Source organism: Drosophila albomicans, chromosome 2R, assembly GCF_009650485.2.
Source record: "Drosophila albomicans strain 15112-1751.03 chromosome 2R, ASM965048v2, whole genome shotgun sequence".
NCBI classification, from domain to species: Eukaryota; Metazoa; Arthropoda; class Insecta; order Diptera; family Drosophilidae; genus Drosophila; species Drosophila albomicans.
Genome location: NC_047631.2, coordinates 25,905,725 through 25,919,730, shown reverse-complemented (window position 1 = coordinate 25,919,730; position 14,006 = coordinate 25,905,725). Strand labels below are relative to the sequence as shown.

Genomic DNA, 14,006 nt, shown 5'->3' with positions numbered 1-14,006 from the left:
CCGCCTTGGTCAATGAAAAGTTTGAGGTCTGCCTTTTTTTCTTGCCGCCCAAAAGCATGCAACAGTTTTTTACAATTTCGATTTCGGTTTGCTGTAAAGTTTGCCGGGCATTTTCCACACTTGGCTGCGTCTTTTAATTTGAAAAGCGATTTTCTGTCATTCGATTGGAACGTGCTGCCCACATTGTGCCACATTTGACCACAGATTGACGAATCTTATTTGAAACGGGCATAGACGTAAAATGTGCCATTTCCTTGATAGGAAAGATTGTAGAACATTTATTGCAATTACTTTCCGTATGAGAGACGAAGCAACAAGTGAGCGCAAATTATATCAAAAGCTAACATTGAAAGCTTTACGAAGCTTTTTATGGCGCGCAAGCTTTTTGTGTAGCTGGAAACACGCAAGCTTGCAAAGCTTAGTGAATGCAACAACTAACAGGTGTTCGTATGGGGAAAAACAAGTTGATTGATATAATAAAATTCTTGTACTTCACCAGAAGCATTGAGTCAGCTGCATAACTAAGGTTTAACCCAACATCAGCGCTGAACCAGTTATGTGACTCAGCAACCAAGCTGAAACACGGTTTCAAAACACTGAAAGTGAGCGCGCTTATCAGACAACTGGAAATGTGCTTGAAAGTTCACTGGTGAAACTGGAGCGCAAGCTGTACGGCCTCTCTCTCTCTCTCTCAGCAGAGTGCAAGCTCTTCCAGTGCGTAAGTCAAAGCCAAGCGCCAAGCCAAATCAAAAACACACACACAAAGTTGCCCCAGTGAGCCGTGTCGACACCCGAAGGCATTGGCAGTTTCAATTTCGACGTGTTGCCAGTCACATCGTGAGCGCTTCCAAATGTAATACTAAATAACAAAATAAAATTTCAATTCAGACAACATTAACCAAAAAATCACACTTAATACAAATCCGAGAGTGCAAGAGAGAGAGAGTGAGAGTGGGCGAGAGAGTGTGAGAGCGCGAGAGTGTGAGAGCTTTATGTGTAGTCACACAATCAGACAATCACACAATCACAACTTTAGCCTCCGTCTTCTTGGCCTCAAGTGGCATTCGGTGCTCTGCTGTTAAATTGTTTTGAATGTGAGAGCGCGAAGCAACAAACAATATTGTGTTTGTTTTGTTTACTGTTTACCGTCTACAAGTGCCAAGCATCTTCTCTCGATGCTGAGTGAAAGTGAACTACAACAAAACAAAGCAAATAATAAATAAACAACAACAAGCCATCAAAATAAATTACAAATATAAATAAAGTTAAACGTGCCTTTTTCTTAAGTTTGTTTTTTCGTATTATAGTTTATTCATTTTTAAACGCTAATTGTGTTTCTAACGCTTTTTTGTTTGTTAGTCGCACGAAGGTCAGCAAATTGCTTTCAAAACGGAACAAAACCTTTGTTTGATTATTCATTAATGAATCAGAGCAAAAAGCCAAAACGTGTTTGCAAAATCAAATAAATAGAAATATATAATCAAAATATATAAGGCATAAAGTAATTCTTGATTTTATTTCACAATTCAGTTAACTTCAACAAAAACCCAACAAAAAACGAAAACCCTTCGAAATGAGTGCTGTGGATGCCATTATCAATTATAAACGCAGTCCCAACGAGGACTTTTATGCTCTGCTCCACTGCGATGAAACCTCATCGGTAAGATACTTTTATATAATTACGCTGAGTATGACTGACAATTAGTTAAGATCATAATGAGCTGAGCTACGCAACGCAGCTAAAACATCAGTGTTGCCATTAGCAGGCACTGAGGAAAGTTTGGCCAAAAACAAAAAACAAAAAAGAGAGAACGTAATTACAATTTAATTGAATTAAGTTCGAGAACTTTTAGCAAGTCTCAAATTTCACACGCAATGCGATGCGATGAGTTGAGGTGAGTTTTACCCGATGATGGATTCATGAGAATGGCAACCGCAGATAAAGATGGCAAGACTGAGATACACAGAGATTGTCGAGATAGAGATACAAAATGAAATCAAATACAAACTTGACATTTTGAGTGTCGGGGCATTTGCTTTGAGAATTAGTTTCAATTACGCCTCACATTCGCACAGCCTCACATTCTGATTGTGTGTGTATGTGTGTGTGATTCAGAAAAACATTTTCTCTAGCTGAGATTGAAAGATGCAACGAAGGAAGGCTGATAAATGCCAATTAAATAGTTGTGAGTGTGTCTAGAGAAAACTGTTTGGCTGTTGCAACTTTTTGGCTTCTGCTTTGAGTCCTTTAATTAACTCGAAACTTTCGTCGTCTAAGCTGCTTTTAGCACAACACTTTTGTTCTGTTGTTTTTGCTTGTTGTTGTCTAATATGGTTTTGTGACTTAAGCCTGGCAATTATTTTATATTCTGTGGCCGAGTGACAACTTCAGTCTTGTCAGGTAGTAGACATCATTCCAAACACACACATTTAGTCCGATTTTCGTAGCATTAACTTGGCTTTCCTAGCCTCTCATTGTGCTAGATTAAAACGAAATAAAGTCTCTCGTCTTTGTGTCGAATTTCAGCTTCATCTTCGTCTCTGTCTCTGTCTTTTAGCTTGGCACATGACGTACGCTTTAGGCTTATCACATTTTCTGGTTCGCAAAATTTCAATAACAAAATTAAGAGCACACTCCCCTAATAGCTGGAAGCTAAAACAGCATCTTCCCTATCTGTCTGTCCCTCATGCTGGGGATAATAATCAAATTCATTGGCATGAAAAATGTTTGACGTTGCCGCAATTTTCTACCTGAAAAACACATATTAATGTTGGCAATTTTTCAAGCTGTCGATTGCATCACATATTGAATTATGCACGAACTCTCGCTCACACATTGATAAGGGTAGAAAAAGCACTTGCTGAAAGATTGTTGGGATTCCCCTCTTCTTATGTTTGAGGGTGGCCCAAAGTGCTGCCTTCTTTTCCACTTAATATTAAAGTAAAGCCCCAATCTAACACATAAAGTATATAACATATTTTATTTATATGTTAAAAGGTTACAAGAACATTCATCGATGTATATTTCTACTGCCAGCTTACACATTATTTTTGCTAATGATGTGCTTTGATTGGACCCATCGAAGTATCTATTTCTAAGCTCTGTTGTTCGTCGACTGCTGCCAAGTTCTCAATTGCCCTGCTGCATGTTGCGCACAAAATGAAATTGCAACAATTCAAACGCCTCAGTTTCTCGACTTTATTATGGCAACAGCTCAATGGATCAATTGTGTGTTCCGCAAATGAATTGAATTGCTTGCAATATACACACACAGCGAAGGCAAGGAAGAGAAAGAGAGAGAGAATGTGTATTTTCAGTGCTTTGTCGCATCTATTCTCATACAGAGATGGACTTTCCATTGTGTCCAGCTAAATTTGCATATGTCAAATCCACACAGTACGACAGCGATTTAACTACACAATATATCTGTGTATCTATGCAAGGAAATCTGTGTTGTAGTTGGATTGGATTTTGGGGCTGGTCTGCTGGGCAGCTAATTTACATTTGCATTTTCACCCAACGCACACACACACACACACACAGCTTCTGGCATAATCAAACGGAAATTTGCTAGAGTTAATTTCATGGCGATGCATATTAATTGAGCAACTCAGTTTTAATTGGCAATTAAATTGCCTTGCATTATGCAATTATTACAGTCCAATTGCTGCACAGGCAACTTTCTCAACTTGTGCGAAATGTGCTAAAGAATTTTGTTGCTGACGATGCGCTGATTAATATATTCTATGGAATATGACACAATTTAATCACGACTAAAATCAAGGGAAGAGAGTAGTTTAAATAAATGATAACAAATTTTATAGCTAACAATTTGAATTGTTTATAAGTTTGTTGATCACAAATTATTATTATATTCGTAATGATAATTAAAACTCTTCAATACAACTTAGATTCTTTTTTTTAGATTTTTGTTTACAAATTTTTTATAATAATGGGAATGGAAACTAAAATACTTTGTTAGGATCAAAGTCAAAAGAATTTTTCATGTGAATGTGTTTTAAATTTCAAAAAAAGTAAAGACTTTCTACAACAACAAGTTAATCAAGTTAATCAAGTTAATCAAAAGAAAAACAATTTCGAAAGCTACTGCTCGACTACCAAATATACCAAAAATATACCTTAAAAATACTAAAGTAAAAAGTAAATAATAAAGTATAGTATATTATATTTGGTATATCGATATAGTACTACATTCAAAATATACCATAGCAACAGTATTGAAAGCTTAACCGTGAAATACCGGCTACCCATTTTTAATGAAAGGAAAACAGTGCGGTATTTATTTTAAAATATACCAAATTAATATACCAGAATAATACTTGGAATGTACTAAGAGTTATATTTGGTATATTGATATAGAACTATATGCAAAATATACCATAGAGTAATATCAGCCAAAGCAACTAAAACCTGATTACAGTATACCACACAAAAGTATTTATTAAATATCTTCTACAATTTTCAACTAATCGCAACTACCTTCTCAAATTTATAAAATCAGGAATCATAAATACTGACGTTATGGGTAGGGGGTATGATAATGTTAGTTAGCATTTTTAGAGAACACTAAAACACTAAAAATTTAAATTTTACTGCTAATTGCTAATAATGAAATATTGAAAATTTTTAAATTAAATGAAATAATATTTTTCAAATCAGTTCTTAAATTTGACAACTTTTGAATCGACCTTCTCTCCACTCTCTAGGCCAACCAATTATTTTGTTGCTAATTGGTTGAAAGCGCTTAGAAATTTCGCATGAATCGTCGAAATTCTCGAACTGTCAACGTATCATTTGTTGCCCCATCTCTTTGGCCTTCATTGATATCTGACACACAGACAGACGCATTCAAAGTTCTATACTTCAATATGCACACAAACGCACATACATAGATATTTCTTTCACTCTCTTTTACTCGTTTGTTGGCATATCGTGTTTCAATGGCCATGGAAATGCCAAGACTGCGAGCACACACACACACACACAAAGCTTCTTTTTTTTTGCGCACACAGGAGGAATGCAAACAAACAGAAGCCGCAACCAATGTACATATTATAGAAATGTGTGAGTGTGTGTCAGAGATTCATTTAGTTAATTATAGTCATTGAATGTGCGTCTGTGTGTGTGTGTGTGCGGGTGTGCGTGTGTGTGTGTGCGCTTGCGTGTGATAACGAACTGTAGTGTCCTAGTCTATGTCAATATAATTTGTGGCTGTCGCTGTCGCAACGTTGCGTATGAGTAATATTAATTGCGTCGAAATTAATTATACGACTCGTTTGCTGAAATTCAAGGAGCATTCCCTATGCATATTTAATGCCCTATTGGCCTAGACTGAATTCCTGACAAATATGCCCATAAACAAAGACTTGACTTGAGTTGACTCGATGCCTTTGGCAGATTTATGTCAATACTTCAGTCATGCAGAGCACATTCTACGACCACAAACAATAGACAAGCACTGACTGCCATAATATACTCGTATATAGCTGCAACTGGGCAACAGCAGCTTCGAGTGCATTGTGCGCGAAAATCCATTTTCATTTCAACAAAAACTAAAAAGGAAAGCAAACAAAACAAGAGGCTTTGTGTTGTGGAAGTTGGAGGGGAATTTGAAAGCGTTCCTCGCAGCAATTCCCAGTGCTTGCTTTCAAAGGATATTTAATGCGCTTTTGTATGCGACGTTTGTTGTTGTTGTTGTTTTGATGACAACTGTCAAGTCTGCCCGCCCAGCCGCTTAACTTGGCCAACAGCATTTGACTGGACTGACTGCAGTAAGCTGATGCTGTCAGCAACTTGTTGCCGTTGTCCTCGTTGATGTTGTTTGTTGTTGTTGTTGGTGTTTGCTGTCACTGCACTCACTTTGGCTTAATTAATTTCAATTGTTTTCACAGTTACTTTTACCTTAAAGCTGCCAGCCAGAAGCTGTTTTCAAGGTCGCACGCAAAAAATATTGCAAACTTTTCGTGTGTCACATTAAGTGGTTTTCATTTTCACACGAAATTTTCCGTTTGTTTGTGTGTTTCTCTCTCACACTCTCTTTGTGAGATTGTTATGTGTGCTTATCGCGTACGCCCTCTGCCCCACCCCTAAGAGAGACGCCTCGATTCTAATGCCCTGTCAACTGGAGGCGACTTCGACTTTGGCTTCGGCTTTGGCTTTGTCTGCCACTGACAGCTTCACCTGTCTTGTGGTTACAGCTACCATATCCCAGTTGATTTGACTCTCTGTGTGTGTGTGTGAGTGTGAGTGTGTGTGTTACAAGCATGAAATCAGCATGTCACAAGAAGTTGGTATTATGTAAGACTGGGTGAACGATGCGTTGCGTTGCGTTGCGTTGGGATGAGCCGCTTTTTAAAAATTAATGCCACAAAATGCTTAGTTAATTTACGACGCACAAGAAAGAGAATTCTTTATTGCAATTTACTTAATTTACGCCCAATTTCTACCTACCTTTCTTCTCCCGCAGCCCGAGCAAATTCAGGCCGAGTACAAGGCGCTGGCTCTGCAGTATCATCCAGACAAGAACAGCGGCGACAAGGATGCCGAGGCCAAGTTCCAGCAGCTAAAGGTAAGCAACAATGTACAAGCTGTATAAATAATAACAAAAAAGGAAAAACGATGAGAAAAAGGCAAACGCTAAGCATTTTGCATATTTAATAAAGTGCCAGGTGCCAGGGTCCTTAAGCTTCAATTGCGAGGTGGAGTCGGGGCGGAAAGAGGCCGCAACTTTATCTCGCCTCGGGGGCAATATGTTTGCGTTGTGTTGCCAACATCAGAAGATGGTGTAGCCTGATGGCAAAGGAAAACATGTTTTCATTTGCGGGGTTGATCTGTTCGAGCTTGCCACATTAATTTGCCAGCAAAAAGCTGACAGTTGCCATAATTAAGAGTAATACAACACACAAGCACACAAGCACACACCTTTGTTGGTTAAAGTTTCGCATTCATGCTGCACCACAAATTCAGTTTTACGCACAACAAAGGGAACACAACACTCACTCACACACACATAAATGGAGATCGCTTGAAAGTAAAGTTCGATATAGATACCCTATATTTTGCATTTCAAAAGGATTATTGATTTTCTGTTGCTATTGTTAGGCAACTTTCCGAAAAAGGGAACGACATAAACTTTGTCAAACAGTCGACGTTTGCTGTCGCTCTCTCACTCTGCTCATTAGAGTCCTGTCAGCCACATTGACAATAAAAACTGCTTATGTGTTTGTACAACACACACACACATACACAATACATATAAAGCTATGGCACTCGGTATCAGCAACAAGTCGAGCGGAAGTCTCCTTTTGTGAATGATAGTTATGGGACTGAGACCAATGCTCGAAGTTACCATAAAAAAGCGTAAATACAATTTGCAGCTCGTAAAGTTCGCTCCCTTTTTATATATGTGTGTGTGTGGGTGTGTGTGCGTGTTTGGTTTGCAAGTGTATTAGTTTGACATATGCAGTGTATGTAGTTAAATTGGCAGCATTTTTTATGGCTCTCCGGCAGCTACGTGAAGCCGTAAAACAAATGCTGATGGCAGCCATAAACCATTCTCAACTGAACTGTTCAGATTTCAATGCGCGCTCTCCAGCCAAGAGAAATTATTCAAACTTTTTATACGCTGTACGCGGCTATTTTTAGTTTGGCCACTGAACAAAAGTTTGCTGTAAAAATTTACAAAATATTTTTAACTTTAAAAAGTTACTAAGCAAAATTAAATTAACTGTCAGCTGCAGCAACTATTTCCATAATTCATAAAGCAACTAAACAGGAGTATTTGCGAAATTTTTAGTTACACAATGTTTGTTATACTGGAGTTAGTTAATGAGCTAAAAAAAATATATCAAAGGAGTTGTAAAGGATTCATATTTTTGGTAAAAAGTTGTCTGCAGATATATAAAATTAAATTAGTTGTCAGTTATAGAAACTATTTCCATAATTCATAAAGCAACTACATACGAGTATTTGCGAAATTTTTAGTTACAAAATATTTATTTTAAATGAGAACTTAGTAAATGAGTATCTGAGGAGTCGTAGAGGATTCATATTTTTGGTAAACAGATGTCTGCAAAAATATAAAATTAAATTAGTTGTTAGCTACAGCAACTATTGGAATTTTGTGAAATCTTAGTGATTTTTTGATACAAAATATTTATTAGTTAGCTTGAAAAGTATTTGAGAAAATTACAAAAGTCGAAAAGGACATCAAAAAGTTGATTATGTATATTCAAATTTCTGAAGCCGAAAAACAAAATTAAATTACTCGTCAGATCCAGAAACTATTTTCATAACTCAATAAAAAACTAATTTTAAACATTTGTGTTTAAGAAATATTTTTTGTTTAAAAATTATTCTATTAGACGTAAAAGCACAAAGAGAAAGACTATTTAGGAGCTTGAATAGTATTTGAAAATTAATTAAAATTTAGTTAACGAGTATAAAAGAATATTTATTAGCACCCACTCAATACTTGACTAGACAATATGTGTATTTGTGTATTCATATTTTTAGCAATCAGTAAAATGGTTCTATACAAAATTAAGTTACCTGTCATTTCCAAAAACTATTTGCATAATTCATAAAATTACAAAGCAGAACAATCACATTGAAATTCTAATTAGTTTTGATTATATAATATTTGTTGTATGCATAATAATGTATTGAATTTGAGAGTATAATGAGAAAACATTTGGAAGAGCATAAACAAAACGCGTGTAAAATGTGAAATGCGAATGTGAAAAGTATTTAAAAGTGTGAAAATTACTCAATTTAAATGGAGTAAACAAATAGCAAAGAATATTTCATCGAGAGTTGAAGAGTATATGTAAAAATTCATTATTTTTTATACATTTTAAAATAGAGCTACCAAATAGCAAAGAATATGGTATTTCATTGCAGGAGTTGATTAAATTTTGCAATTTGGCATATCGAATATCCTGTCAATTTAAATTGCGCAACATGCTGCAAATGATGCAATTGGAAGTGCTGAAAGGACGCTTTTTATGAACTTGGCAATATTGCATCAAACAAATAGCTTTTTATGTGCACAAAAAACGAAACCATTTATTAATATATCAACATGCATGAGATAAATGAACTTGGCTATAAAATCAATCCAACATTAAAGATGACAATTGAGCTGGATTTAACGCATGTTATGTGGTCTAATAATAACGATGAAAACTTGTTAGCTTCATAAAAGTTAAGGCAGCAAGTTCAATGGGCGTGGGATTTTGATGTTAGCCGAAGGGTGAAATTAATTGAAGAGAAATAAAGCAGCAGCAATCAGCCAGCGGAAAATGGGAAAACTCTGAAGCGTTTGCCAGCTGACCCACATAGCCAATGAGTAGTAAAATAATTGATTATCATGTAAGAATCATCAGCAGCAGAAGCAGCAGCAACACAGACAAAGACGGCAATAAAATCTCAACAGTTGAGTGTGTGGGTGCGTGTTTGTGTGTGTGTGTGTGCGAGGGCGTGTGAGCTTTGAATATCAAACAAGCATGTGGTAGATATTCCATGTAGTACATAGAAGATACACACGATAGATAGATACCCAGCCAGCAATTGGAAGATCGTTTTTGAATTAATCACCTTGACGAGTCTTCTTCGAGTCGTTGAAATGATTAAAAAAAGATTCCCTTTATGAGCGACTAGAAAATGAATCGAAAATGAATCGAAAATGACTCGAAAATGAGTCGTAAATGATCTTCATATACGATTTATAAAATAGCAAAAACAAAATTGTAAAGCAGTCGAAAATTGGTCATCCAGATGATTGAAATGAGATTATTTGTTGCTTTGCACTAACATTCGGTGAGAGAAGTGGTGGTTAGTCGGTGGAGCTTAGTCGCGCGCTCTCCTTTGGTTTTCTGCTCTCTGCCTTATCTCGTTGATATTTTTCAAACGGCACTTTTCACCAAATTTGAAGGGGTTGCTGCAGTGTTCTGCATTTCTAAACTCAGTTTTAGTAACTTTGTGAGCTCAGTGAGATTAGGTAAAGTGAAAAGAATATGTCGGCCAAAAATATTAGAAAAAAAATTATGGTTGGAAAGGCACCAGCACAAAGCCAAGCGCTGAAAAGTGCTACCTTATAACAATAATTACAAGTAAGAAAATATTTCTATTATTGGTGAACAAAATTAATACTTTTCTCCTCCTAGATATTTGCCACCTAAAATACAATTGTACGGATAAGGACATGAACATGGTTTTTCAAAAATTTTTCGTTCATGCCAAAGACCTTGTTAATAAAAGAAAGCATGTGAATTAGTTTAGTTGCTATTGATATTATTTGTTAAATTTGAATTATTATTACTACTACATTCTATCTTGTATATATAAATATAATATTGTAAAATAATATGAAGTATTTTAAGTATTAAGAATATATATATATATATATATGAATATATGTATATAATAAAATAAAAAATACAAGAACGAAATATTATTGAATATTTCACTTATTTTTGATTCTTATGTGACTCGAAAATTATTCGTTTATTGCTCTAAATATGACTTGCAAACGAGTGAATTTCGATTAAAATATGACTCGAAAAAGACTCGCGTCTTGCGAGGAAAATGAGTCGAAAACGACTCTTCCTGAGGAGTCGAATACGACTCTTCTGGAAGTGTCGCGGCTAGGGTTCCATTTTCTCCCGAACAGAGTATCTTTTTCGATCAGAAAACGAGCGCATTTATGCTTATTTTAATCTTCTAGGAGTGTCGAAAATGACTCGAATTCGATCAGAAATCTCATAAAATGCTGGCTGGGTAGACACGAATCATGGCCAGATACGCTATCAAAGCCACTTGAGCGTTTAAACGTGTTTGTCTTTCTCTCTCTCTCTCTGTGTGTGTTTTTGTGTATGAATCTCGGCGCTGCTAATAAGTATGCTACGGAAATTGATTATAATGTAAGGCAAGGATGAAGCCAATGAAAGCAAACTCAAGTCAAGGCAAAAGACAACAGACAACAGAAGAGGCAGATGCTTCGGCCTTTTGTGCTATTTATTTGGGACTCGGGCAAATTTGACTTTTATGCTCTTGGAATGTAAATAAACATTTGCGTGTATTTGATTTTGATTCTGTTTTTCTTATTTTGTTGTGATGTAGGAGGCCAAGGAAACGCTGTGCGATCCGGAAAAGCGCGCCGTCTACGATAAGTGGCGCAACAGCGGCATCTCAATGAGCTACAAGCAATGGCTGGGCATGAAGGAGCACGTCGGCCAGGTGAGAAGATACACAATTGCCGAGAAAGTGGATAAAGAGGTATGCGTATGCGCCAGCAAGACAGCCAGAAAACAAAATTCGAAAAATCTAAATCAGAGAAGTAAACTCCCCCTTTGTAAAATGAACTCTGTAGTAAGAGGAACTGTGTATTTCGCGTTTGCCGTTTGTGTCGAGACATCGTATGCTTTTTTTTTAATTTATTTACATACTTATTTATGCAAGAGCAATTCAATTTCATGCTACACTCGACTCACTACGCGGCTAATGAAATGCGTAATCCGATGCCGAGTGCAGTTGCATATTGTTGCATATTTAATGTGATTAGTTACAGCAAAACTTCAGCGTGTCCTTTGCTAATTTCCGCCACAAGTCACGAGTGTCCTTTTTCGCAACACACATCCTGCGTAAATTGCTGTCATTGCATTGGCTTGCCTTGCCTGTTATTAAACTGCTTCTGTGCACTCGACTGAGCAATTTGGCATTTCGGTTTTGGCTTTGGCTTTGGCTTTTGTGGTTCGCCTGCAATTTGCTCACGTGTTGCCAATTTCAATTTATGTGGCCTCTTATGGCCACTGACATTTTATTCAATAATTAATTTTCGTACATGATGCACAAACGGCTCGCACAGGAAATCCAGACCTCAAAACCTTGTCTAACAAATTTCGAACTTTACCAAAACTTTTGCAACATTCTTTGATTTAAGCTCCTACTTTTTTATAAAGCCTGTTTCTGGTCGCCCGGTAAACCTTCCAACCAACAAAAAACTTGCAACTCTTTTATGGTATTCATTTTTTCGGAATGCGCCTCTTCATCCAAATGTGTATTCTATATATATGTGTGTGCATGCTAAATAATTTTACCTTTGCGGAGTAGTTAATGCATTTGCGATTCCATTTCGAGCACAAAATTTCCGATTCCAAAATTTAACACAACAAATGCATTAGTTGCTACGCAAATCGTTGATGTTGATGATGATGGACCAGCTGTCTGAACTAATTATTAATTATTTTCCCTTCAATCAAAGTCCATGCATTGGGCCACACCCAAGACCAAGGATCGCATGCTGCCCGAAACCGGAGCCGGCGCTGGTCCAACTGGCGCTGGCTGCAGCAGCGGCGGTTTGACAGCCGCCTCGCCCAATCCCGCCCATCGTCGGGCCTCGGAGGGCGGGGCTGCTCTGTACTATGGCAACCGCAAGGCCGAGTGGGGCACCGAGAACACAGATGTGGCCAATAAATTTCGCAATTACGAGATCTAAGCTGTAAAATGTTGGTGGACGAGGGAGGGGAGGAGAAATGGCTAAGGGCAGAAGCGGAAGATGAAAATTTGAAAGCAACAACATCCAAGAACAACCCAGCAAAAACCAAAACCAACCAAGTCGTAATGGAAATACATATTTATAGCCCCCCCTTTTTATCAATGGGGCAGTCAGAATATCTTGATGTGAGTTTCAAACAAAAACAGAAGAAAACATATTCCACTTTTTCTTAAAAATGAATTCAACTACAAAATGTGCGAGTATATCAAAGAGAGCAAACTCAAATTACATACAGCATGAAGCATATTTAATCAAATTTATGAGAATTATATTGAATGAAAATGAAAATGAAAAAGAGTACGTCAAAGTACAAGTATACAATTACATATAAAACACATATACTAAATATATATATATATTGATGTGAACTTTCAGCGTTCTGAATTAAATAAATGTTTATAGGTGTAAAAAAAAAAACAAATAATTATATATATACATATATGATAAATAAAAGAAAATGGTAATTAAATATACATAGAAAGAAACTGTAATTTCAATAAACATAAGGCCGAAGGTGAAGCGTTTTTAAGTTAAGTTTAACAAATGAACAAGAACAATTTAAAAAGCAAGCGAAATAAATTAGTGAAATTTTAAGTGTGAACAATATACTTACAAGCACTCAAACAAGACATATATATAAATGTATATTTATCTACAACTATTTGTATATCGATGTATGTACCATGTGCCCCTTATAAGACAATCCCTTTGGAAGTGTTTACCTGTGCACTAAACTAACAAGCAAATGTTTAGGAAAATCATATAAAACTAGCAGCAAAACACCCACCACAAGAAAAACAAAACAATTTTGCATATGCTAAGCAAAAAAATACATGGAAAACCTACCAAAAACAAAAAGCGAATTTAACTTTATACACAAAAGTTTAACTGCATAGTCAAAAAGAATAAAAAAAAAAACAAAATCAACTTTCACTTGGTGTCCTTTAAAGTGCAAAAACTAAGATTGCAACTAAACTATATGAACTATTTTATTTATGGAAGAAAAAAATATAAATGCAAAGTCACCAAAGACGCATAAAAAAACACTATAAAAAAATATTAAAAATTGTAGAAAAAGGAATATAAAAAAAACGTAATGGTAAATGTTTGGATGCATTGTTGTTTTAATGTCTCAAATGTTATACACACATGAATATCAAAGCGATTAGCATCAAATACTTTATATAAATGTTTGTTTTCAAATCATATTGAATTTACTCAAATACACACATATTATAATTGTATTATTATGATTATTATTAAAAAAAAAAACAGAAAAACTGAAAAACAAAAAAAAACAGAAAAACAAATAGGCAGACAGACAGATCTGTAACTGACAAAATACAGAAAGATATTTTAGAGAAAAAAACTTGCAGCTGCAAGCCAAAGGCGAGTCGAGTCAAAAAATATAAATGTTGAATTTAAACT

The 14,006-nt window shown here is 35.9% G+C and overlaps 1 protein-coding gene across 2 annotated transcripts; it reads left to right on the top strand.

Annotated features, from left to right (window-relative positions):
- The first annotated feature begins 747 nt into the window (after nucleotides 1-747).
- On the top strand, nucleotides 748-13,904 carry LOC117575043 (J domain-containing protein). 2 transcript variants are annotated; one of them, XM_034259124.2, is made up of 5 exons: nucleotides 748-853; nucleotides 1,531-1,660; nucleotides 6,489-6,590; nucleotides 11,144-11,299; nucleotides 12,285-13,904. In XM_034259124.2, exons 2-5 carry the CDS (start codon nucleotides 1,574-1,576, stop codon nucleotides 12,516-12,518), a joined length of 579 nt encoding a protein of 192 aa, XP_034115015.1. In that variant the 5' UTR covers nucleotides 748-853; nucleotides 1,531-1,573; the 3' UTR covers nucleotides 12,519-13,904. The 2 variants fall into 2 exon arrangements, with proteins under 2 accessions (XP_034115015.1, XP_034115017.1); XM_034259126.2 differs by having other exon boundaries at nucleotides 750-853; nucleotides 11,144-11,260.
- The last annotated feature ends 102 nt before the right edge of the window (nucleotides 13,905-14,006 follow it).